We start from the raw sequence: 27,993 nt of genomic DNA, 5'->3' as shown, positions 1-27,993 counted from the left end.
AGTTATTATTTTGAAGCTTAATTTATCTTTAAGGTGCCTGTCTGTCTAGCTAGCTATTTAGTTACCTACCTATTTAATTTACTCGGGTTAAAATAGTAAGTTATTTAGTCTCATACATTTTAAGAATATACACGATACATGAGAATATGTACATTCTGGACTCTAAATTATAACACCTATGAATGAAAAACCCAAAAGTAGCTTTTAAGGTACTTTGAATAGGAATTCTTTTTGTAATGTGAATTTATTAAAAACAGAAACAGGAACCTTCTCTGTGAAATGTACATAAATTTAATTCACTGTGTACTCCTTGGAACTCTCTGAGGTTGCTTGCTTGCTTGCTTGCAGATGTTTCAATACCTGATTAGGTAACACCAGTAGTGGTAGTGTGGGTGGGCTTTGTTCCCTGTTCATATATAGTAGCTGCTAATGTTGGAGGAGGTGTGGTTTCTTTTTCTTTTTCTTTTTCTTTTTTTTTATTTCCATAGTGTCTTGATTAGGGTATTGTTTTCTGCTTGATTGTTTGTTAGTTAATCCCTGCTTATCTGGGTGCTGGCTGCTGTTTTTTGTTTCCTTTCTAGCTTTTTTTATTGTCTCCTTTGAATGTAAATAGGGTTTATCTCTATGTTTAACTAATTTGATGACTGATTGATGGCCAATCTGTCTGAATGCCAAGCTTCCAGGAATTCCCTAGCATTTTGGGATTTAGTTTGATTTAAATGCTGTTTTCCAATTGAAACTATGGTTGAGTCTGTCCATATGTCCGAGATTTAGTTTTCATTGTGTCTTCTGACTATTACCTGGTGTTCATGGATGTGCTCTGCAAGTCTTCTACCCCTCTGCCTTACATAGTGGCTGTTATAGTCCTTAAACTGTATGTTGTGAATGACTAATGCCTTTTCTTCTTGGGCTACCTGGCCCATCCTGAGCTACATATATTCTCCTCTACTGAAATTTAAATCAGTTTAACTAAACAAAGGAAGGCCTAAAGTATAAATAATGAAAGTACTGGAAGTTAGACCATAGGATTACATAATACAATAATAGTATTTTTACTCTCTCTTTAAAATATTTATATATCACTTCATATTAAAAATCTTCAAACATATATAGTAAAACTCAAAATAATACTAAAAATTGTTACTTTTATTAATTAAAAGACATCTATGAATCTCCCTTTAAAGGAAACCTTTAAGTAGTTTACAGTTACAATTAAAACTGTAATTAATAATAAGTTAAAATAATGAATGAAACGATATACTTTAAGATATACTTCATTAAAAAAATAGAGATCAAATAAAACCAGCCAGATAAACATTAAAACAGTAACAGAAAGTACAAAAAAACTCACAGCAGCAATAATTATTATTTACTAATCATTTATTTATATTATTATTAAATTAAATTATTAAAAAGCTAGAGAACAAAATATTTTGCTGGTATCAGGAACACAGTGGTCTTACTAGAATCTTCTTAATGATGCAGGGATTACTCCCCCAAAATTTATATCCTTCTGAACTCAGGTGAAACTGTCCCACCCCCACCCCCCACCCCGATAAGGCATGAAAGACATGGTTGAAGAAACATGTATGTGACTGAATTCAAATCAACGTTTTGTTTACATTATCGAGACTTTAAAATCAAAACTGCAGACAGGGTGTTACAAACAGACTGAACTATTGAAACTGGATATTTTAAGTAATTTGTCTGATTTTGCCTCAAAATGTCTACCAAGCATGTAATAATATTAACATTTTTATATGATCTGTAGCAGGGTCGGCTCCTGAAAAGCCTGGTATCCTTGAAAAAACATACATAACAAGTTATATACCTATATTAAATAAAATAAGGATTAGATAATAAAAGCAGAGGCAAAATAAATTTAAAAACACCACCTGGGAGAATAGAACTGTCATCATCAGGCAACTAAAAGATAATAAAGATATAGCCCAGTTGTCGCTCAAGGGACAGCATTCAAAGTCAGAAGACTACCACTAAAAACCCTGCCCTGGATTAGTTATTCACCATACTTGAGTATTGGAGAGCACCCAGAGTAAGCAAGCTCTCTGAAGATGACTTCAGGAAGAGAAAGAGTATTTCCTTTTAGATACTGAAAAAAGCTTTATAGATTAATAACAACATCCTGAATTGGGGCTGGAATTGGGAGCTAGTAAAGATAATAAAGAACTGCTGAGATGTATGAAATCTGTTGTAAACACTTGTTATCTATATCTTTAAAAAGCTTTACTTGTCAGCTATTTTAGACAGGTATGAATTATTACTTTTAGTTCTGCAACTATTTTTGCAGATCAAAAGAAAGAAAATATATTCCACCTTTCATTTTTTCCTTTCCTCAAAGTCTCAAGTAAATCGTATCTTCATTACTTCTGGGTGATATTCAGTTCAATTTGCAATTTGAGCTAAGAAAATCCAAAAGATTATCCCATTACTTTTAAAATTGATTTTATTTCACTACCTTTATTCAGTTAAGATTCAAATCAAGTATCTTTATTACAGTCTCTGACCAGCCAATACAGTAAGAGAGAACGATAATTTCATACAACAATTTGTTGTCGGGAGGAAAAGACAATGAGACAATAAAACAATATATCTAATTTAAAGTGTTGTGCAACTGTGTGACTCGGTGAAAGGATTTGGCCACCGGGTATGTGAATGTAGGGTTAGAATCTTTTAAAAAATAATAAACATACATTTTATCAGTATGGCTCTCAAATTTAGAGATAATTGGGAAGATCAGAGATGTCTTGAGGCATCATAAAAAGATCATATGTGGACATGAGCAAGATTTCCTACCTCCGTGGATGCACAAGGGCAAAACTTTTGTAAATATGGAGTCTCACGAAATCTTCCTGCCAACAGTGCCAACGCAAGGACCTCAAAGGGGGCTAAGATTAGAATCCGGACTAAGCCTGGGCCTTAATACTTGGCATACAAGTCTCAAAATTGCATTAGGGATGCATTATGGGGTTCAGTTTAAGTTCATTTCTAAGAATAAGGATCATAGCTATGTTTTTAATATGTAAACTCTGTTGGAAGATATCTCAGACATAACTGACATCTATTGGAAATACTGATTCTCATCACTGGAATACAGCAGTTGAAGAATACAGGTATCCCTTGCCTAACAACTATAAATGAACCCAGAATTTCAGCCGTAAGTCATATACAAGATACCCACGTATAGTATAGCCTTTATTGTCATTGTATATCATGTATACAACGAAATTGGTTACGTGACTGCTTTGTCCAATGACTGCAATGCTACCTCTCCCACTTGCGGTCATTAAGTGGAGGAAATGTCAAGAACTGCCTACCCAAGGAAGGAAGGCAGCTCTTTCTCTCCATTTGCAAAAGGAAACCACTTCCCACGGTAGTTCAATGGCACTTGAATCTCTGGGTCTAAGCTGACTCAGTGGAGGAGCTCCCTCCCACACACACACTCTGTGCACAGAGGGACATTTTCAGCCAGCCTCTTTGAAAGCAAAAGAGATTGATTTGGCCAAGCATAGGGCAGAGTGTTAAGCAGCTCTTTTGCTTTCAAAGAGGCCATTTGAAAAAGGTTTGACCCCAAATCCAAACACAAACCCAAGCTTGGGAGAAACTTTTTTCAGCCAGTCTCCAGGAACCAGTCAGGTGGCAGTGGCTTGCAACTTTCCCTGTTGGCTTCCTCATTGACTTTCTGAGGAAAATGGCAGGGAAGATTACAAATGGCAATCACAGAATTGCATGGCACTTGGTAACCTGTTTTAAGTGTGAATGGGTTGTCAAGTGCCCAGATCGCTATCACAGGATTCCAGTCACTGTTATAAATTTGGGCACGGGTCGTAAATTCCTTTCTTCAGAACTGTCATAATTTCAAAAAGTTGCTTAATGAATGGTGATTAAAAGCTACCTGTGCAGCTTATTCAAAAGGAACTGAAGCAATAGAATACAATTCAGAACTGCCCAGAAATCCAAAAGAAAAAGCTTGGTAGTATTAATCTGAGTAGCTGGTTAATATAAGAGGAAGATAAAATAAATACCATATTGTTGCTTATATCTACTGCTAGCCATATAACCCAAAAGTTGTGTATGATGTTTTCCAAAAGCAAATGGTGCCTGGACTTCTGGGTGAACTAGGATGTCTCTGAAGGAGCAGAGATGATAGTGTGGCAAAGACCGATGGACAGCATTAAAACTGGTTCAATAGAGGATTATCTGAAGAAGATGAAAGATCACCTACTTGTGTTCTGGGTGGGTGCTATTTGTGAGGAAACTGCAGAATAGCAATCAATTCCTGGGTTTGGGGGCCAGGAGATGAGGGAAGCCATCAAGCTCTCAACCACAGTGAACCCTTATATGGACACTAGATTTATTAATCCTCCCTTTCTAAACCTTTTTGCAATATAAGTATTTTAATGCTAAGAGAGATTTCTGAGTAGCAGTTCAGAAAAACTATCAGATGAATGGTCCTTCATTAAAGAAAAGAAAAAGAACTAATTAACAATTTAAAAAGTTTAAAGAATATAAGTTAACAGTAAAAAGTTGGATAAGAATTTAATTTAACAAAGTTTCAAACAAGCTAAGGGATCAGACATTTGGAATATTAAGATTTTTGCTATAATACTTTTGAAATAAGTGGTTGATTTATCAAAACAAAGAAGAAATTTGAGACAGATCATGGGATCATAAAAATATGAAACACTAGAGAGAAATAGGAAAAAGAAAAAAAAGAGGAAGAGAGGCCTTTTATTTTAGCCCTTGATGAATGACAGTGAAACTTACAGAAATGACAGATAAAGGTACCACAGTCAAGACATTTCAAAAGATTTTTAAAGAAAAATGGACACAAAAGCTTGTAAAATTGAAAATTCCACGGCAGCTAAGATCTTATTCAGATCCTGGTGAGAACGATGATCTGAAGCCGGTAAACGAGCCTGCAGTTGCCTCAGCCAGAGAATAGTCGCTCTATTAAAAAATGACGCTGCAGAAGAGGCCTGCACCGACCAGGCCGAGGCCTGATGGCCTTTAATCAAGGTTCGCTCAGCCTTCTTTTCCTCCGGGCGCAAACACTCTTCAGGGGGCCCTGTGAAAGAGGAAGGAGAAGACAGCGCCAAAACAGGAGTGTCAACTGAAGGAATCTGCAATAGATGGGAGAAGTCGGGAGCCATGTTAAAAAGGCGTTTGTCCAGATTATTTGGAACTGGTCCAGAACCTGGAAAGGACCACTGTCTGAGAACAACATCCGAAAACAATTTTGGAGCAGGCACCACTTCCTTCTGAACTGAAGGTTCCTGGAATAGTGAATTGGCCGCGTCCATGGAAGCAGAAATAGCGGCATCTGCAGAAGAAACCGAAGAGGAGGAAGCCACCCCAAGACCAGTGACATTTTGGGCCTTGTAAAGTAACGAGCGAAACATTTGCAGCCGGAATAGGCCAATGAATGTGGATTGGTCAGGTTCCAGGCCCTCATCATCTGAGAGATCCTGATCAGCCACAATTTCGCCCTCTGAAAGGGAATCTTGGCTAACTGAATCCTCAACATCACAGGCCTCAGTGACACCCTCAACTTCATCCTGGCCGGAAAGACCGCCAGAGTTGTGATGCTGTCTGGAATGAACTGAAGCTTCAGAGGGTGTGGCACATTTTTGTAGGAGACCTTGAGAAATGCCCTGACGAATGGCCTCTGAGATTACTGCAGCTAATGCAGGAGGTATGTCAGACAAGGCTTGAGGGACCTGATTAGGGGCCTGAACAGGAGGACTCTGTGAAGCCTGGATCTCAGGCCCTGGGGAAGGAGAGGCCTCGTGGGTCACAGGGAAAACTGAAGCGGCTTCTGTGTCGCAGGCGGTGTCCCCAACAAATGATCTGTCTGGGGATAGGGCTAGAGTGGGCCTCTGCAGAGGTAGGTTGGAAGAGGCCTTGGCTGAGGGTGGGGTGCTGGTAGAGACCTCAGCCTGGTTAGATGTATTCTGTAGGGCAGAAGCTGCTTGGGCTTTGTGGAAGGCCTTTTTGATGGCCTTATGGCATCTCTCCTCCTCCCGCGACGGCTTGGAAGAGCTGGGCCGGGAAGAAGTCCCTGCGCTTATGGCCCTGGACTTGCTGGGGCGTCACTTGGAAGTCCCCTCTTCAGGATCCTCCACCCAGGGCAGTTTTCCCTTATCGCGGGTCTGGCTGGAATAACGCGATTTAGAGATGTCCGCCATCTTGGATACTAGCCATGCGGTTCAAAGGGCCTGCTTAGACAGTTAGAGAGCGAGAAAACCCCGGGTACTTGCTGTTCAGGTTGGAAACCGATCCACGAAGGAGAGTCCTTGTAGAAGTCGCTAGCCCAAAGGCTACAAACGCAACCTGTGCTCGAGGAGGGCGATCACTGAAAAACCGCTCGAGGCGCGGAGTAGGACTCGTGCTAAAGTAGCTGCAGAGCTGAAGGCTCGATCGCAGCACGCCGCCGCCGATAGCTGAAAGGATTAGCCCGGAACAGACCCCAATTAGAATTTTGAATGGAGCTGTAATAAGTACCTCCACAATCAAGGGACCTTGCGGGAAAGCCGGGAAGCGCGGCAGAGCGAACCCGTGCTCGCGCCCAATCTAGCTGCCAGAACTCAGCGCAGCTATATAACTATTAAACTAAGCCAAAGGAGCAAGAAGAGAGTAACCAGTCCGTTCCGAAGTCGAATAACCGATAATTCTTTGTAAAAGAGGCAGAGAACTCTACAGACACGACTAGTCCTGACAGACCGAGTCGAAAAACTGGAGCCAAGCAGGAAGAGGCAGTCCTTAAGCTTCTTGTAGACTCGGTCCTACGAATCAGCAACCAATGTCTCAGCCATGCCTGACTGCCGTGACAGCCAATAGGAGAATAAATGGTTCTTTCATCTCCAGTTAAAAAAGTTGCAAGTGATTTAGAAGATGCTAAAGAGGCTTGCCAATTGGGTCAGATAAATGAGAAGCTTGATTTTACATAGGTAATATCATACCCTAACCTAATCTCAAGTAAAGACCAATAATGAGCATTAAGCTACTCTTAATTATAACTTTCTTTTCAAAGGTCTCTCTGTTGTAATAGTGTGAGTTGGTGTCTCCCATCTTCTGACAATAAATTAAGCAATGTTACCACGCTAATAGAGTCGGTAGCTATACCAGTATGTATGAATCAGAGTTCTGAGCAAAAGAGTTAAGCCTAGTGATGACTGAGTCTTGCTTAGGTCCTCTCCTAAGGCCTGAGCCATCTTGTACAGATGAGTTAATTTGACTGTTCTTCCTCATCTGAAAATTCTTTTTTACATAAGGTTGTAACAGCAGATTCCTGTAAAAAAAATTAAATCGGCGTTGGCAAAGCACATATATGGTTGACCACCATTATTTATATTTCAATGGTTCCTATTTTCCAAAGAAGACAGTACACTAACATTGGCTTTTATTATCTCAATATATTAATCTGCAATTGTTTGTTAGAATTGCCAAAGTCTATTACACTTTATCATGACAGTAAATTTAATGATGCATTATTCTGTCAAAACTAGACAAATACCTGTCATGCCCTGGAGATGGTATATTCAGTAGAATTTGACTTTCTTTGGAACAATAAACTATCCTAATTTGTTTTTGCAATTTAACTTCAAAAATCATTTGTTATGTAGCATAAGACCAACATTTTGAAATAAATCTAAAGTCCTTTACAAAACACATAATTAGTTCATTATATCTACATTATTTGTGATACTGAAAACAAATGCACTTCTAACTAAAAAACAAAAACACGGGCATTTTACATGAATGTCTACATTATTTAAAACTACTTCGTTGAATACTATTGGTAATAATAATGAACTTGAATCTTGAGTAAGAATTAGTATTTGAAATTTAGTCACCACAGGTGTCAGCTCATATTTAAAGTTGAGCTTTATTTGCCATTCTATTGCTTGTTTTTTCTCAGCGCTAATCTATCCTACTGGGATTTCTTTTCACAGTGTACTGAAGCTTTAACCATCATAAATAATGTTGTTTCATCTACAGATTCTTCTATTTCCCTGTTCACTCCTTTTTCTGGGTCATTAATGTATGTATTAGGTAGCTTAGGAATTCAGCTACTTTCCTCCACTGAATTGCAATAACATAAATATGAAGCATACAAGCTCATTAGTTTTATTGCAAAATTCAAAAAGTTAAGTATTCCCTAAATTCTGATTCTGATCTCATTCATCCAATAGAAATTAATTTAAAAAGAGCTTCAGCTACATGGAGGATAGAAAATTAATAGTGTCATTCATTATTTCCCTTAAAACAGAATTTTAAAACAACTGTCTTTTATAATCAAATTATTCAATTGCTGAACATCTGGAATTAGAAATCTTTCTAGAATATTGACAACAATAACGATAGTAAAAATTGCCCGGAAGGCAGAAGAATGCAGTTGGTTGGATACAGAAACTTGTAAGCATCATTCAAGATCTACAACTAACTTACACAGCAAAAATCCATAGACAGCTCACCAAAATAGATACCTGTGTGGCAATAGCTTCACAAAATGGAGCCTACAGATAAAGGTTATTGAAATATTTCATTGTTATATACTCCTGTGTGCCTATAGATTATATTCAAACCCTTCTCCCTGAAACATATGCTTTCCACTTCTTATCCTGCCAACTCACTAGGTCTAGGCTATCTTGGTCCAATGTGAGAACCAGACAGGTCTGTTCTGAATAAAGCAGCCGTCCAGAAAATTTAAAAAAATCAGAAGCATGCTCATATTTTTCCTTGATTGTAAAATTCTATCCTCTTTAAAATAGACCTGTTTTAGAATAACACATTTACCACAGTTTTCTTCAATTCTCCCAAACTCTTGTAATTCAGAACTCTTTACCAAACAACAAGTCCCCAGTTTATTTAAGATAGGAAATCATGACTTTTAAACAGTAAGACTGGATTACATTTTTACTGCAGATGTTGCAAATAAAAAAGAGCAGGGATAATATAGCAATAAGCAAAACTGCACTTGCCCTTACAAACAAGATGACCTATTTACTACGGAGAATGAATGGCTGCAAACAGGAAAATAGCATATATCAGCAGAGACCATGGGAGTTCTATTTTTGCTATTATTACCTCCCTGGTCAATCTCAATTTATAACAGGTTGCTTAATGACTGTTAAAAGTTATGGACTTTACAATTATCCCATCCCCAGTCACATGACTGCATTTTGGCTACTTGGCAACCAGCCTGCATTTGCAACCAGTTGCAGTGTTCCATGTTCATGATTTACAATGTTTTTTGCTGATTTCTGCTGTATTTTTGCCAGCAAAAAACGCCCATCCAAAAGAATCGATTCAATTAATGACCGTCTGAATAGCTTAAGGACCATGTGATTTGCTTTACAATCATGTTGACTTGCTTTGTGACCACTATAAAAAGAGATGTAAAATCAAGCTCAGTCATCTGGTATCTTGACTTTCAACCAGGGTGGATTTGATTTAAATCGAGTTGATTTAAATCACAATTTAAATCATGATTTAAATCACTAGTAAAAAGGCTTGATTTAAATCAACTCAATTTAAATCATAATTTTTAAAGAGCAACTGTCATCTCTGCTACTCCTTTGACCCACTGTTGACTCACCGATAGTCCCAGTGTTGCAGAATATACAGCCTCATGCTACATAACTAAGCTCCATTTCATGCTGAACAAACTAAATTATTTATGTATCTTAAATAGAAAACTATCTTACGATAGATTTTTACCCCAAAGTTTTTTATTAAAATAAATTCGATAAAAACCAAAAAAACCCGATTTAAATAAAAAAAATCTGATTTTTTTCATTTTTAAAAAATAATCATTGATTTTTATCCACCCTGCTTACAACTATGACTTATGACTAAAAAAATACCTTTTTAATCCAAAGATATTTATCTCTCATGTTTACAAAATTTTTAGGAAACAATCACAGGATGTGATCCTTCTTTGGTTAGGAACAATTTACAAAGGTATGATTGTTCATCTACCAGCTTCCTTTATAATTTAGAAATTTTTAAAGAAACATTATTGTCTGAGTACAATATACCTTCATTTTGAAAAATGACTGATATTAGTTATTAGTTATTACCCAAGATTTAATTAACTAAAACCAATCATACAACTACTTCTTCTATTTTAATTTGGTTCTAAGGCAAGATACCACACCTATCTTCATGAAAACAACTTCATTAAAAAAAAAAAAGAAAAATGCAGAAGCCAATAAAGGAGAATATTTGTTTCTCAGGGTTGAAATGAGGGGTCCTTGGTGCTCTCTTAGCTCATGATGTTACCTCATTTGGGTAATGAAACGTCTGCAAGAAGATAACCAAACTCGGAGAGTACCAAGAACCGCTCAAAAATACAGAAGATATGTGAAGTAGAGAGTACAACTCAGAAGAACAATATTCCATTTCAAAAATCAAATTACTTCATGAAATGTAGCCCAGTATTTATGAAAACCATTATTTTATGGTTTTATGAAAACCATTATTTAAAGGCTGAAAACTATCATGGCAATGGCCTCAATCACAGAAAAAATAATGGTCAGATAAGGAGGCAACAAGTTGGACTGGATATAAAGAAACTGTTAATGTGCAACTCACCTTGCAACACAAACCATGTCAGATAGGCAATTAGTAAACATTTAAAAAAAGCACAGCAATGAAGCAAAAAATAAGAATTTTAATTATATACTTATATGAGATCTGCAAAGTTTTTGATCATTCACCTTTAAGAATAACAGCAAACATTTCTAATTAATTTTACTTGCACTTATGCATGTTCTAATAAAAATTATTTTCATTACAAAAGACAAAGTTATCCTCTTCTGTGTATTAGAAATTATTTTTAAAGAAATATAGCAACTATTAATTGTGCCAGCAATAACAATGACAAAAAATGTTCAAAACTGTAGTATTTTATAAAGAAACATATATATTATTGTAAACTGTGTACTCTACTTCATTCAAGCTTAATTAGGACACATCATAAATAGACATTCTTTTAAATATCGTTTTGAAAAATGATAAAAATAAGCATGCATATTTTATTTCCATCATGTAAGTCTGCTAAAATAAGTGCTTAAATATGGTAAGTATTTTAATATAATACAAATGAAACAGATGCAGATTAAGTATTATATGTGAAGCATGTAATATAAAAATAACATTTTCCTATCAAGAGTTTAATTGCTATCACTGGGAAATATAATGTATTTAATGCAATATAGCTAATCTCTAAATGGTAGCGCACAACTGGTTTCTTAATTATTTTTTTCTGCATATATACAGAATCTATACTCCTTCTGTGGGCATTTCCATCATTAATCTGCTCTCAAAGCAGTACCAATTATTCTGATAGTACTAGAAAAAAATAAAGTGAGATAATATTGGCCAGAAACAATTAAAATCTCTTGAAATCTTTTTAGAAATACTCTCCAAATATTTTAAGTAGAGATTCCAAAAATGTAACTATCACGAAGTATCTTCTTACTTAACTCTGATCTATAACTGAATGATGTAGGAGAAGAGCAGACAAAGCTGGAAGGTAGAGTTAAATGCATCATCAGTTTGGAGTCCCCGCGTTCCCACAAGAGACCCCTCCAGTTCCCCTTGAATTTCACTGACCCTTATCTAAATGCCAATTTAGTGCTGACTATTATTTGACTAGATCCATGCATAAAGGCAATAATAATACATCCTGTCATTAACAAATGGTCCTGGTTACTTTTAGGAAGCTGTTACAGTGCAATGTTTTCAAACATATTTTGAGGATATTTGGAGGTTTTGCAGTCTCAACTCCTTGCAAGGATTTCAATTACACACCACTAACTCCTCTGTATCCAGAAAGTCTGGACACTCATCAAATACAAAACAGCTACTCTTATTTTGTTTCGACAGAACAAAAGTAGGAAACTCATTTTTTTAAAAAACACCAATCTGAGCTAAAATAGTTGAGCTATAGTCAATGAGACAGTATACAGCACATGCATAGTATTTAGGCAGGCCCTCAATTCAATTCCCAGCATCTACGAATAGACTTGAGAATGGTAAGAATGGCAGCTTAAAACAATGAAATTGTACGCTAATTACTAAAATATTAGTAAAAATAAACTAATATGGAGCAAGTGTTTCACTATTGTGTAATAACATTTTTAGCCAGCCTTAATGCATCAGAAATTCATCATTCTTAATATCCTGAAAAAATTCAAACTTATAGTAATTTGCTTTATTTTAATCCCTTTTCTGAAGCTGACTCTAATCATTGATTAATCTCCAAATATAATTATGGACATGAGGTACAGCTATATTTTTCCTTCATTTGTAATCATGACTGGGAATAAAAGATATGCCTGCCAAAAGGACTGTGCAGATGATATTTTTAAATTGGCGGATAAGACATCCTTTACTATGAATACCACATAACATTAAAAAAAGTATTGTGCGTATGAATAGAGAAAAAAAGGAACTGAGGCATTTTACTGGTAGAACATCTGTCAGCAGAACAGATTTTTGTTTCTCTAACATTTACCATACTAAACATTATGATGGGCTGACTTCTTCATTGTTCAGCCACCAATTTTCTTTGGATAACAGCAACTGTGAGGTGAGAGGCACTTATACAAAGCTGTTTATGATTTTTGCCTATAAGAATCCCCAGTATACAAAGGAAATATGACAGAAGAAGGATTAGAAAATCATCACAATAAGCAACAACCTTAAGGTTTTATATGCTTTCAACAATTCTTCTTATTGAAACTGTTGGACTAGAACAGGGGTCTGCAACCTTAAAAACAAAGAACCATTTGGACCCGTTTCCCACAGAAAACACTAGGAGCCACAAAACCTGGGTGGCCGTGGCCAACTCAACAACACTCCCACCCAGTCACATGACCTCCACCCCCCCCCCAGCCATGCCTACCTGGGTTTTGTGGCTCCGGGTGTTTTCTGTGAAGAAATGGGTCTCTCTCTCTCCCTCCTCTCTCATTTTTCTCTTTTTCCTCTCCCTCCCTCTCTCTTTCTTTCCTTTCTTTCTCTCCCATTCACTCACTCGTTTCCCTCTTTTCCCGCTCGTTCTCTCCCTCCAGCTCTCATTTCTGTGTCCCTCTACCTCCCTCTCTACCCCTTCTCTCTCCCATTTGTTTCTTTTTCCTCTCTCTCATTCTCTCCCTCCATCATTTTCTCATTTCTCTTTCTTTTTCTTTCTCTCATCTTTCTCTCTCTTTCCCTCTCTCTCTATCTGCCCCCCTCCTTCCCTCCCTCTCATGTATGTGTGTGTTCCCTCTTGAATCAGTTCCAAAAACAGGCGAGGATTGGAGCTGTTGTTTTTTTTTTGCTGATGTTCTTTCTTCTTCGGTGCTTTTACCATATGATTTAAATCAAGCATCATTTCAGGTTTCCAAATAAATGAAGCTCTTTCATCCCCCTGCTGTGGCTGTCAGCTGGCTGGCCCCACCCCTCCCCTTCCCAGTCACTCCTCACATGGCCTGAGAAGGGCAACGACGGGGATGGAGACTCGCTCCATATTCCAGAGCGGGAGGGAAGTGCCCCTGTATTGCCTCTCATCTCACGGGCACTTCTTCGTGCTGAGTGTGGCGCTGCAAGAGCAGCGAGCAGGCCATGAAAGTGGTGAAAGCAAGTTGCAAGTATAGAGCACTGGCCTGGGCCAGCTGAGGCTGATGCTGCTGCTCTCACCGCCACTGCTCTCACCGCTGCTGCTCTCGCCACCTCCATGACCTGCTAGCTGCTCTTGCAGCGCCTTGCACACACACTTAAAATTTAGCGCGCTTCACAATGGGGGAGACGGCGTCCTCTGCTCCTCCTGGAGCCCATTACCATGCGGATCATCAGCTGCAGCCAGGCCGGGCTACTGTCTCGGGGCGGAGAGAGAGAGTCATGCGTCTCCCTGAGTGACCGAGGCGTGCGCAGCACCAAGAAGCACCAGAAGAAGCGCCTGCGAGATGAGAGGCAAGTACAGGGGTGCTTCCCTTCCACTCTGGAATATGGAGCGAGTCTCTATCCCTGCCGTCACCCTTACCTTCTCAGGCCAGGCGAGTGACTGGGAGGGGAGGGTGAGGGGCGGAGCCAGCCAGGTGGCAGGGAGCCACAGCAGGAGGACGAAAGAGCCACATGCGGCTCGGGAGCCACACGTTGCCGACACCCGGACTAGAATGATCTAGTTGGCTTTCAAAACAGAAGTTGGGATAGTAATTACATATATCTAGTGATATTATAAAAGATTTCAAAAGCATCATTCAACAAATAATTTAAAGGCAGTAAAAAATGCTAAAATATTCCAGATTTAATGAAATATTAGATGGCAGATGTTGTCAATTTTTAATAATCCCTTTTATTTTACATGCTAGCAATTTTTTATCAGAACATTTATTAAAATTTTTAAAAAATATTATTGCATCTGAATATGTAAAACGTGTGTTACAATTAGATCAACAAAGTTCACAAAGTGAGTTTATATAGACAAGGTTTAAAATAACACAATTCAATTTCAAGTTCTTCAACTTGGAAGTATTACAATTAATGCAGGTAGTCCTCCACTTATGATCACAATTGGGCCGGGAATCTCTGTCATGAGCAAAGCAGTTATTAAGTGAGATACTACATGACTGCTTCACTCAACAACCACAATCCTAGCTCTCTCATTTGTGGAGGAGAAAATTCTTTATATTTGGAAGTTAAACTGAATTGAACCCATCTGAGCTTTAAATCTCCATCTGCTATGTGTATTACTAGAGAAGTGATTTAAAAATTCAATATTTCAGTGCAAAAGTTAAAAAGTGCATATCAGTTACTAAATCAGAAAACAATAGACAATTAACAAATATAGACATATGCCTAGAAGAACAGCGTTTAGCATTTGAAGAATCTTGGCCTCTCTGTATATTGTACTTATTCTCATTAGTCCCAGATATTATGACTAATTTTAATGTACACTGGAGTTGTAATCTAAAATAACTGGAGAGCACAAAGTTTCTTTATCTGGCCTGCCATAACTTTAAAAAAAATGTATGTAGAATACTGCTGACTTTTAGGTCAGAGACAATTTTTATTTGGATTTAGTAACTAATTAGTGGCTGTAACTAGAAATAGGCTCTTGTGTAACTTGGTTCTAGAACTTAATTGACCTGCAGAGATGTAATAAGCCTGACCAGACTAGTGATTATGAGACAAGATGTTTCCCTTGCAATTAAAGAACACTCCTGAACTTGAAAGCTTTGAGTGCCTGCTTTGAGAACACATGCATGCCCAGAAAACATTTCATGAGCAAACTGTCCCTCTGGATCCAGCCATTGGACACATAAAGCAACTGCAGTCATTTCAGCGCTTGGTGTGGCAGCTTTGGGGCTTTCTGGATGTTATCTCTTGATCAATGCCACTGTCTTATCTAATATTTTTACAGCATTGCCTTTCTGCCAAAGTCAGCAGAGACCACAATGGCAAACTAGAAATGCAAGTCTACAGAAAAACCACCCATACTAACCAAGTGTTCCACTACCAAAAGCAGCAACTCAACCTCCCATAAGAGAAGCTGTGTAAGGACTTTATTTAAATGATCCCAAACACACTGCAGCAACCCAGAGTAGCAGAAAAAGAAATGGAACATCATCTATACAACACATTCCAACAAAATGGATACTTTATCAAAATGTTCCTGACTACTCAACCGAATATAGCACAACCAACACAAACCCTAAAAAGAATTACACTGCCATATATCAAGAATATATCAGAAACCACCAATAGACTTCTACAACCACATGGAATCAGAAAGCACACAAGCCAACTAAAGTCCTCCAAAACATGTTAAGCAAACCAAAAGAACCAGCAACCCCAGAAGAAAGAACAGGAGTCATCTACAACATACAATGTAAGAACTGCAAGAACTGCAACAACAGCTATGTAGGACAAACAGGCAGAAGAGTGGCAGAATGCATCGCAATCTGTGTTGACAGGGGGGCAGCGGTCGACCCCGAGGCACCTTGCTTGTGGGGTGCCACAAGGGTCGGTCCTCTCGCCCCTTCTGTTCAACATTTATGTAAAGCCGCTGGGTGAGATCATCCGTGGCTTCGGGGTGGAGTTCCATCAGTACGCTGATGACACCCAGCTGTACATCTCCACCCCAGGCCACCCCAACGATGCCCTTGAAGTGATGTCCCAGTGCCTGGAGGCCGTGCGGGCCTGGATGGGGAGAAACAGGCTCCGACTCAACCCCTCCAAGACTGAGTGGCTGTGGCTTCCGGCGTCCCGATATAGCCAGCTGACACCATCGCTGGCTATTGGGGGCGAATCACTCGCCCCCACGGAGAGGGCTCGTAACTTGGGCGTCCTCCTGGATGCACGGCTGTCGTTAGAAGATCATTTGACGGCCGTGGCCAGGGGAGCTTTTTATCAGGTCCGCCTGATACGCCAGTTACGCCCCTTTCTAGATCGGGACTCCCTACGCACAGTCACTCAGGCACTCGTCACTTCCCACCTGGACTACTGCAACGCTCTCTACATGGGGCTCCCCCTGGGGTGCACCCGGAGGCTCCAGCTGGTCCAGAACGTGGCCGCGCGGGGGATTATGGGGGCGACGAGGCGCTCCCATGTAACACCTCTCCTGCGCGAGCTGCACTGGCTTCCGGTGGTCTTCCGGGTGCGCTTCAAGGTGTTGGTGACCACCTTTAAAGCGCTCCATGGCTTAGGGCCGGGGTACTTACGAGACCGCCTTCTGCCACCAATAGCCTCCCACCGGCCAGTACGCTCGCACAGAGTGGGCCTCCTCAGGGTGCCGTCCGCCAGACAATGTCGGCTGACGACTCCCAGGGGGAGAGCCTTCTCTGTGGCGGCGCCCACCCTCTGGAACAACCTCCCCCCAGAGATACGTACAATAACAGACCTCCGGATTTTTCGTCGGGCCCTGAAAACTCATTTATTCCAACTAGCGGGGCTGGCTTGAGTTAATTTTAAATTGATTTTAAATTGGGTTATTTTAATTTACGGCCAATAATATTTAATTATTTTAAATTGCTTTTAAATTTTGTATATATTGTTTTTTACTCTGGCTGTTCACCGCCCTGAGTCCTATTCTGGAGAAGGGCGGTATAGAAATTTAAATAATAAATAAATAATAAATTTAGAAGTGAGTTTTAGTCTCCTCACTGGGGCTTATTCCTTTATAAACAAACATATGAGGGTAACCTTAACTTCCATTCAGTCCTTCATGAGAAAGCTAGGGCTAAGCAGAATGATGGAGGAGCAAAGTAGTACAATTCTAGAAACAGCCTAAGAAACACAATCAAAAGCTTTGTAACAATAGAAACCTCCCATATAAATTAGGGACTTTGTATACAATTCCAGTTTTTAACATCTATACCACAGATGTTAAACTTGCGGCATCACATTGCCATCACGTAATGTAGATGTATCATGATGTTTTCCTCTTCGTGGAACTGGGACGGGCATGGCCTACACGAGACACATCCTGCCGCCAGTTTGACACCCCCCTGATCTATATTGTAATATTTCAAATGCTTTATAAAAAGACAGGAAAAAGAAAGAAATCAGTATGTTCAATAGAATTATAAAATATAGGTAAGAAAATGGAGGGAAGACCTAATAATGAATTATAACAAATTGAAAACATATTTTGTGCAGATGTCCACATCCAATGTCAGATAATTTTACTTCCTTCTTTTCCTGTAAAATTTCTCATATTCCCTCAAAGATTATTTTCTACCTAGAAGACTGTAACTGAATATACGGAATATGTCATAAAGAGAAACAGCAATATACCAACAATTCACAAAGTAAATAAATTCACTTGTCTAAAAATGAAAACGGCAGAATACACTGGTTCCCTATCAACATCTTAATGAACTTCACCATTTATTTCTAAAATCTATGAAACAAATAGCAATTAATGGTTGGTAAATTCAAGACCCTGATAAAACCTCTCTTAAAAAAAAATCAATCACAATATGCTTCTCAGAAAAGTGTAAACTAACACAATTTTGTTGTGAGTTTTATTGTAAGATTGGCTCCCACTCTATCTTTTCCAAGGCCCTGAAAATGTGATTCTGCTAATGGGGACCACAGTGATAAGGAGCCCATCAAGTGGAAGTAGTGTGTTATTGGTTTTTCTACTGCAGTTTTATCCTTGTAATCCGCCCGGAGTCAACAAGAGTGATCTGGGTGACCATATAAATTTTCTTAATAAATAAATAAAAATTGAGAACCAGTTAAGGTAAAAAAAAATACATATTGCATGTTTGTTCCTGGAATAAATTAGACAAGACAACATCCGAAACATTAAAAAGTTACTCATATGAATATCTATAAAATTTGTTGGAAAACCTATCCATCCATACTTCTTACCTTTTCCATTTATTGTTAATGCAGATGCAATGGTAGCTGTTACTGGCACTGGCAATTGTGGCACTAATGAATGTATTCTTGGCCTGCTCCCCATTCTAGCACGTTCTTCTCCAGGACCTAATAAAGCTCCAACTGGTTTTTCTGCTGCCACCTCTGGGGCTACAGAATCTTCATGATCCTGCTCAATGCGATCCAGTTTATCAGGACTTTCATTCTGAAAGCCATCTACTGCTGTCCGACTCTTGATAGGACTTTTGGGCACAAGAATTTTGATACCTGATTTTGAAAGGTCCATGTTTTTTCTACCAGAGAGAGGAGTGTTGTTTTTCCGAAACTTCTGAGCAGCAAACAGTTGATTTTTTGATTCATGGTCTTTTCCAAGAACTAAGGATTTAGACGTTTTTGAAAAAGAACTATTAGTAGATCGAGAAATTTGTTTTCTTGCATTATTTGGAGATGTCCTGTTTGTCCTTGTTAATGTGCTTTCTTTTTGTTTTTCATTGTGATGTCTATTAAATTCATGTATATATTCTTCACAATTCACAAGGTGCTGTTCAGGTTCCCATGTGTCATCTTCACTCTCATAGCCTTTCCATCGTACTAAGTATTCCGTTTTTCCTTTCTTGTTTTTTCTTTTATCAACAATTCTCTCTACCTGTTGAAAGAATTAGAGATGGCGATGAAGATGTACTTGTGAATGTTTAAACATGAGTGTACAATGAAGCAATTTGAAATACAGAATCTAGAAACAATTATATTTTGTTTCAATCATACAAATTAATTTTGGCAATCAGTGTAAATAATTGTATGCTCTTTATTAGTAAGCTCAAGCAATCTTAAATGTTGACAAATGCATGAAAGTATACAATAAATTATATGATGATGACTAAAAAGAAAAATGGTACTAATGTCATACATATTTTTAATGTTGTACGCTGCCTGAAGTCATAATGTATGAGTTGGGTGCCCATATAATTTATTTAATATATAAATAATACATATTTGACATTCCTTGATGGGAAAAAGTCTGCACCTTCAGTTATATAACAAGTATTAATATATTTATTGCCATCATAACTAGGATGCCTTACTCTCAGTGACATAATCCTAAACTTCTACAAAGGGAAAACAAGATTATAATCATTGGTGAACATCTATCTTTGGATGTTGGGCAACCTATCTTGGGCAACTCATGAATTTATTATCTTTAAAATGTTAGAGATGGGGAAATGGCTCTTTAATGGGCAAATTAAGAATGCAAAATGCTTTTAAATTCATTATTAATGTCATTTTTCAATATTACTGCCAACTCATTAAAGACATAGAACATAAGATAAAATAAAAATTCTTAAGGTGACAGTAATGTAAACCATAGTAGTGTATTAGTGGAAATCAGTTCTTGGGAAATCATAAGCAACTATAGATAGAAATAATTTGGTCTGTTAGTGTTATTCACATATTCATCATATTGGAGATAACAAAAATAATACATCACATTTCCTCTTGATGTCCTATTTGAATTCTCAGTATATTATCTCCCTCTCCTTATGCTTATCATGCATAATGTGTACAAAATACTTGGCTTTCTATTTTTCTAAAGTAGGACTCTGTTAATATTTTTGCAACAGACCACTCAAAAATGAAACTAATATCTATAAAGTGGCTACAAAGAGAAGATGACAATAAAGAAACACTAAAATCTGGGATGCCTTAAAATCGGATGGAAATTTAGTTTTAAATTTTAAACCAAGTGTTTCAATGATTGTAATGATCACATTATTTTTAATATGCTTAAAATATATTTATTTGTTCCAAATTTAATTATTTAAAATATTTGTTCTTGGTGTTTCTTTATAACAAATATTTCTACACTGAATACATGATACTGCCATAAATAACCTGTTTGCCTGCTCTCATAAAACAGAATGCCATAATGGAGATGTTGTTGATAGTACAGAATTCTTTGCCTTAAAATCTCCAGATTTAACAGATTACACCATTTTACTAAGTAGCAGGAATTGCATGGTTATAATACATGAGTATTTCATACAAGAGCATATTGTTGCTACATAACTCCCACCTATTTTTTTCATCATTTGAGGATCTACATCTTGCAAAAATCATATTCAGTGTTATCCCAGTCAGAAATATTGGCTCATGAAATGCGTATAGTATAGCAAAAGTGATTCCTTTCTACAAATTTAGCATTCCTACATAGTGTAAGTTTTTCAGTGTATTATATAAATCACGTCTATCAAAATATAAAGTTATTCTACAAATCCATGGAAATGAATCTGCTGAGATAAGCATAAATGTATCATATATGCAAATAATTTACAAAATTTGCTTTGATTAGTTTATTCTTGTAAAGGAATGATAAATTTAAAACCTAAAATCCAACAATAGCAGTTATTCATATACTGGTGAAATGTTTTAACCAATTTGGTAACTTGATGAGAAACAAATTAAAGAGACAGACAGACCGACCGACTGACCAACCGATCTAGTCAGAAATGGAAATGAATTGCTGAAAACCTGTCTTTATGCACATTATTGTTAAACAATTTTCATTTTAAGTAGCTGATATCTCATTCTATATATGTATATCAAATGTTTTCATGAGATATATAACCATGTGTGTGTATGTGTGTGTGCGTGTGTGTGTATACCTTTATTAAATTTCAAAATAAAATAAAATAAAATACAAACTGATATACAAGTGAAAAGGGGAAGGGAATAAAAGGGAAAAAGTTAAGTGACAAATACACACACACACACACAAAAAGTGACCTCCAACTTTTTTCAGTACAGAGACAATCATAAAATATAAAATACCTCTCTAAGTTTAAATAAATAATTTCTTTTTGAAGGAAATAGGCAGTTCAGAAATATGAAAAATATATAAATAATTAAATAATTAAATAAATACCTAAATACCTTATAAAAAACATATTCATATATTAGTTTAACTTTAATCTAACATGTAAAAACTTACTAACTGTAAATCAATATATTTAACAATCCACAATATTTTCCTAGTCAAATAAAATCTAATCCCCAAATACCATACTATTTATCCTGAGAAAATAAGAAATTTAGCGCATGCAATAGATTTTTTAAAAATGTATTTATTTATTTTCATTTGCGCACCTCCGGGCCTCCTTTCTCATCAGCAAAGCATTTGAGGATTGCGTCCCTGTAGCCTTCGGCAGCCCTTTGCAAAAAGCCTTTGCCAGTGGGAACAGAGTTTTGGAGGAAGGATCGGGTCCGCCTTTCCCAAGCTTTGCTGGCGCTGACAAAGGCTTTTTGCAAAGGGCTGCTAAAGCATACAGGGCCACAATCACCCTACAGACTTCGGCAAGGAAACAGCAAATGGAGAGAAGGCCTGAAGCCTTCCCTTCATTTGCAAACGTCCAGGCCTCAATTCTCAGAGAATAGGGACCTAAAGTGCGAGATCATGCGAGATCAGTAGTACGAGATCTCGCGCTACTGATGTCACATGATCTCGCGGTACGTTAGGTCTCTGTTCTCTATGAATGCACCAAAAGCCTGAAGCAACAAAGTAGGCAAAGAAACCGCGACAGAGAGGAGATCTTCGCAAGGTAAATGAGTCTCCACAGGCAAAGTGTCTGTGAAGACCTAACCCAGGCTGTGTGTGTGAACAGACAGGGCGAACATTGCAGAGCCTCTGTGGTCGTTCATAAGGGTGAACAACTGTTGTGGTGCTGCAACATTCATAATTTCGGGACTTGTTCATAAATGCTAGGGAGTGCTTATCACGTAACTTCGAACGTTTGCTAAGAGAACGCTCGTAACCTGAGGATTACCTGTACAACATAAGTTTCATTATATTTAGTTTTGTTATGTGAATTTGCAACTTCATTGTCAATTAATTCTAAAATATAATTTGTAAAAACTCTTCTATACTGTGGAACTGTTTCTAGTCTATTAGTGAAATTCAGTATAGACCGACCTCATTTAGGTAGTCTTGTACAGAGATCATTCACAGTTAAAACGGTGATGAAAAAGTAACTTTGCCACCTATCTTTGCATTTAAGACTTTTGCAGGTCTGTTAAGCAAGGGAAAACTGAAGTAAGATCATTAGCACAGTTGCACTTTCATGTAGGGACTGCTTCACTTAACCAAGTTGTTGGTCTCAATTGTGGTTCCTAAACAAGGACTTACCTGTATTTTATATTCCTATCCAGTGGTGAAATCCTCCTTGGATCGCCACTGGTTCACTACTTGTGCATGCACGGCATGTGCCAATGCGTGATGCGTGCCAAAAACATGCTGTGCACGCATGCAGAGTGCACACCAAATGCGCACTTTGCACAGAAAAAGACGACTACACTAGGTAAGTAGAACAGCGAGGGGGGGAACAGCTGTGTCACGCGATTTAGCTTTGCTAGAAAGCAGGATTTCCTGTTTTCTAGCTAAGTTAAACTGTGTGGCACAGCCGATCATCGGAAATACCAGTTCCACTGAACTGGTAGTTTTTTTTTTACTATTGGTTCACCTGAACCAGTAGTTTTTATCACTACCGGTGTGCCCGAACTGGAGCGAACCGGTAGCATTTCACCCCTGTTCCTATCCTTAAAAATCCAGCACGCATAACAGAATGAATCTGAAAGAACTATTTTCCACTCTCCAGTTCTGGATCCTGACTCTGAATAGCCTTTAAGTCTGTTAGAAAATATAATATTCTCTGATTTTTGTTTTGTCTTTTATTTCAGTTTATTTGACTATGGGACAGGAGAGTAGAGCTAATAGGACTTTAAAGTATTTTCATATTTAATTTTATAGCAAATTACACTGCTTAGCATCTGGAATGATTTAAGAGAATCACAAATCACTATTGCTAATATGCCAACTTATTTACTGTATTTAATTTAAATATATGTATATACCCTCCCCCCACCTCAAACCAGAACTCTTGGCATCTCACAATTTAAAAACAACACTATGCAATAATTAAGCAGAAAAAAATAAAAACAGAAACAACAAAAACCTGGCACCATACCCAAACTCCCTTGATGCAACCCATAATAATCTCTTCTAACTGTAGCTTCAACCTATGCCAATGCTTTGAGGGAAAGCCAATTCTTCAGTTTTTAGAAGGTTCAGTGGGTGGGTGGGAGGGCAAGCTGCCCCAGAAAACGTATTAAAACTTTATTAGCTCAAACAAACCAAGTCATGCATGATTAAAATTAATTTTTGAATTCAATATAGCTTAATGAAATTCATTCTGAATATAACTTAAAGGCATCTTCATTGTTGGCTTCAAAATGATAATTCAGTACTATCTTTAAAATAGTATTTTCCCTTGAAAATTGGTCACCATCACCTTTACATCTGCTAGATTACTCCCAGTGGTGGGATCCAGCTGGTTCACACAGGTTCGGCCAAACCTATTAGTTTTTTTGCATAGTTTGTGAACTGGTGGTTCCCACCACTGGCTGGCCCCACACTGGCCACCAAGGTTGCCATTCTGGGTAGGGAAGTTGCAGGGCTTCACTGCATGATTGGGGGCTGCACTGATCAGCTGGGAGGCAGCAATTGACTGGCTGCCCCGATCAGCTGGGAGGCTGATCAGTCAGTTCAGTCAGACCTTCCAACTTCACGAGATCTTTTTTCCCCAAGAAGTTAGGAGGTCTGACTGAAAACCTTTTTTTAATTGGTAGTCACATGGACTTTTGTTGCCCTGTATGCAGGAGAACGGAGCTGGAAAGCAGGTTAGTGAGTGAATGGTGGTTGTTCTGGAATGGGGTGGAAGTGAGGATTTTGCATTATGATTGCTTATAAGTAAGAAAGAATCAGTAAAAGAGGAATGGAAAAATCCGTATCTGTATATCAGTGCTTTTCAGTCTTGGCAAGTTTAAGATGGGCGAACTTCATGCTGCCTTGGGAATTCTGGGAATCGAATGCACTTTAATGTTGTCAAAGTTGAAAAGCATGGGTCTACACTAAAGTTTAGGATTTTCCATTCCTTTTTTATTTAGAGTTTGGTGCAATTAAATAAATCAATGGTTTCCTTAACAAACAGTGATTAAAGCAATATGAACCATTACTGCACTTTTTGTGAGAAACAAATTAAAAGTTGATATGGGCTTTGATGATTAGATATGGGATTATATGGAAATAAGGTAGACAAATATTCATTTTAGAGTAAGAGTTTAATATATTTTTTACTTATATCTGTACCAAAGAAAGTGGGAAGTCATTCTTTTTTGGTTTTCCTTCTTTTCCTTTCTCTTACACTTTCACTCTTTTTCTTTCCAGAGCCTTTTCTCTTTTCAAATCTGTTTTTTGTTTATCCCTTAGTTTTGCATTTTTTTTTTTGATGTATGAAAAATCAAATACTCAGCCATTATAATTCTACATTCCTTATTTACAGAAATCATATCAAAATTTAGAATGAAATCCACTGGGAGCCATCTCATATAAGGCAGGCTCTGAGTCCCTCTAACCAAAAAGTGTTTATCAATAGAAGAGAATATTTGTAGCTCAGGGTTGAACTGTGGGGTCCTTGGTGCTCTCTGAGCTTGATGGTTTTCTTGCAGATGTTTCATTACTAAACTAGGTGATATCATCAGTACTAGAAGAGAGTGGAGTTTATTCTTATTTTCATATACTAGTGGCTTACTCTGTCAGTGTTGATCAGTTGCGTCACAAACAGTGTTTTGATTGGTGCCAGTCTCTACAGCCTCAGGCAGAGAATGGGCGTTGGTCTTACCTGATACGCCCTTTCTCTAACAGGCGGGCACGGCAGTCAGGCATGGGTTAACCTTGTCTGTCTTCCATTAGGACAGAGTCTGCTGATTTCTTAAGCTCCACCTCTTCCTGTAGCTCTCCAGTTTTTAGGCGAGGACATCGAGGCAGACTGACTGGTCTATAGAGAAAAAGTGAAAATTATAAGCCTCCCACCCCGACACATCTCCGGGTACGGCCAAACCCAGGGTGGGGCTGAGTGCCGTGCCCGCCTGTTAGAGAAAGGGCATATCAGGTAAGACCAACCCCATTCTCCTAAACGGCAGTCAGGCATGGGACATACCAAAGTTCATTGTCCTATAGGGAGGGGGTAGGCTAGACCCGCAAATCATTGTCCAAATGGACTTCCTGCAGAACTCTCCTGTCGAAAGAAGCATCTGCCGACGCGTAGGAGTCCAACCGATAATGTCGGATGAAAGGAGTCGGGGAGGCCCAGGTGGCTGCTCGGCATACTTCCTCCAAGGAGGCCTGCATGGACCAGGCAGCGGAGGTGGCAGTGCTCCTGGAGTGGAGTGAGCCGTGATATTGTGAGGAATCGGTAAGGCATGAGCCTCATAGGCCGTGAAAATGGTGGCTCTGATCGACCGCCCTAAGGCGGTAGCATTCAGTTTTGAACCCATGGAAGCAGGTTGGAAAGAGACAAAGAGTGCTTCTGTTCGCCGGAAAGAGGACATATGGGAAGTATAGATCCTGAGGGCCCTGCGAATGTCCAATGTATGCCAGACCTTCTCTAGCCGATAGCGAGGAGAGGGACAGAAACTGGGGAGCAAAAGCTCCTGCAACCTGTGAAAAATGGAGTTGACCTTCGGGATGAAGGTAGGATCCAACTGTAATACGACTCTATCGGTGTGGAAGATGCAGCGATCCTGACGGATAGACAAGGAGGCCAGTTCCGATATACGGTGGGCTGAAGTGATGGCGATGAAGAAGGCCACCTTGAAGGAGAGAAACTTTAGGTTGACTTCACGTAATGGCTCAAAGGGAACCTTGGTTAGAACTGACTTTGTTAGACTTTGTTAAGGTCCCACATAGGATAACGGTGGATGACAGAGGGGCAAAGGTTAGTAGTGCCCCCCCCCAAAAAATTCCGAATGAGTGGATCTTTGGAAATGGTGTCCGATGAACCACACGTCAAAATGTGGTCGCTCCTGCGCGAGCTGCACTGGCTCCCAGTGGTCTTCCGGGTGCGCTTCAAGGTGTTGGTTATCACCTTTAAAGCGCTCCATGGCATAGGGCCTAGCTATCTTCGAGACCGCCTGCTGCTACCGACGACCTCCCAGCGACCTGTGCGCTCCCACAGAGAGGGCCTCCTCAGGTGCCATCAGCCAAACAATGTAGGCTGGTGACCCCCAGGGGGAGAGCCTTCTCTGTGGGGGCACCTACCCTCTGGAATCAGCTGCCCCCAGAGATAAGGAGAATCCAAGACCTCAGTGCCTTCCGCCGTGCCCTTAAAACCCACTTTTTCCAGCAAGCCGGGCTGGCTTAGGAAGAAATTTTTTAAAATTTTTAAATGTTTAATTGGTTTGTGGTTTTTTAAATTTTGGGCCAAATTTATATAGATTTTAATTGTTTTTAATATTTGTATTTCATGTTTTTAATTCTGGCTGTGCACCGCCCTGAGTCCTCAGGGAGAAGGGCGGTATATAAATTGAAAAATAGAATAGAATAGAATAGAAAATGGAAGAAATGGCAGCTACTTGCTGTTGAAGAGTGTTGGGGGCGAGACCTGACCTGACAGGAAGCCGTCCTGCATTATGTAGGATTATGTATTATGGAGACAGATGTAGCTACAATCTTGTGCCTCTTGCACCAGATGGAGAAGGCCTTCCATGTTGCGTCATAGATGCGGTTGGTGGAGGCCCTGCAGGAAACCTGAATGGTATTAATGACCCCGAGGGAGATGTGGGCTCCCATCAGGAGGAGCCGCTCAATCTCCAGGCGGTTAATTGGTACCACTGGGGTTCTGGGTGACCAGAGACCCTTGGAGCAGGGAGATCTGATCGTCGGGAATTCTTCAGCGCTGTGCCACCGAAAGAGACATCAAGTCCACAAACCACGGGCACTGAGGCCAGTGTGGGGCTAGAAGAATCAACTCCGTCTGCTCTTCCAGGAGCTTTCTGATGACCCTGGGTATCAGTGGAAGTGGAGGAAAGGCGTAAAGTAGAAGACTAGGAGGCCATGGGCTGCGTAAGGCGTCCACAGCCTCTGCTCCCGGAGTGGGAAATCGGGTAAAGAACCTAGGAAGCTGATTGTCCCCGGATGTGAAGAGGTCCACCAAGGGAGTGCCGAAACGGGACGTCAACTCCCTGAATAGGAGAGATGAAGGCTCCACTCCGCTTGGTCGATTGGAGTGCGGCTGAGGGAGTCGGCCCGGACATTTGCTGCTCCTGATATGTGTGCCGCTCGAAGAGAGGCCAGATTAGCTTCCCCCCAAAGCCCCAAATGGAGGATCTTCTGCATGAGGGCCTTCGAGCGGGTCCCTCCCAGCCTGTTCACATGAGCCTTGGCAGAGACGTTGTCTGTCAGTACTAGTACGACCTGACCTAGAACCTGGTCTTTGAAACTCAGAAGGGCAAGGTAGATGGCCCGCAGTTCCAACACATTGATATTGTGGCTCAAATCCAGCTGAGACCACCGACCCTGAGCCACGTGAGGACCGAGATGGGCCCCTCAGCCGAACAGGCAGGTGTCTGTCGTGAGAACTAGCCGGGGCAGTTCCCGGAACTGTTCTTGGCTATGGCATTGGAAGTCCACCAGTCCAGGATTTGAGGACAACTGGAGGAATAAGAATCCTTGACAAAGAAGTGCTTCTGCACGCACGTTAGAACAGAAGA

General features: G+C 39.3%; 2 protein-coding genes across 3 annotated transcripts in view; both read right to left on the bottom strand.

Annotated features, from left to right (window-relative positions):
* The window catches only part of CDYL (chromodomain Y like), a 143,755-nt gene that overhangs the window by 48,698 nt on the left and 67,064 nt on the right, over positions 1 to 27,993 (bottom strand). For both annotated transcript variants that reach the window (XM_034429086.2, XM_087890296.1), the window contains exon 2: positions 18,388 to 19,042. In XM_034429086.2, coding sequence (XP_034284977.1) covers positions 18,388 to 19,042 — 655 coding nt within the window. The remainder of the gene's footprint in view (positions 1 to 18,387; positions 19,043 to 27,993) is intronic.
* Positions 1,773 to 7,541, bottom strand: LOC148114861 (uncharacterized). The gene is made up of 3 exons (XM_087888845.1): positions 7,535 to 7,541; positions 6,275 to 6,461; positions 1,773 to 6,102 (listed from the first exon to the last, which is right to left on the bottom strand). The coding sequence occupies exons 1-3, from the start codon at positions 7,539 to 7,541 to the stop codon at positions 4,833 to 4,835; spliced, it is 1,464 nt and encodes a 487-aa protein (XP_087744971.1). The 3' UTR covers positions 1,773 to 4,832.

The sequence above is a fragment of the Pantherophis guttatus genome, chromosome 3 (assembly GCF_059756535.1).
Source record: "Pantherophis guttatus breed Tessera chromosome 3, ASM5975653v1, whole genome shotgun sequence".
Taxonomy (NCBI): domain Eukaryota; kingdom Metazoa; phylum Chordata; class Lepidosauria; order Squamata; family Colubridae; genus Pantherophis; species Pantherophis guttatus.
Note: the sequence above shows the minus strand (reverse complement) of the source record. Positions and strands in the feature narration are given on the sequence as shown.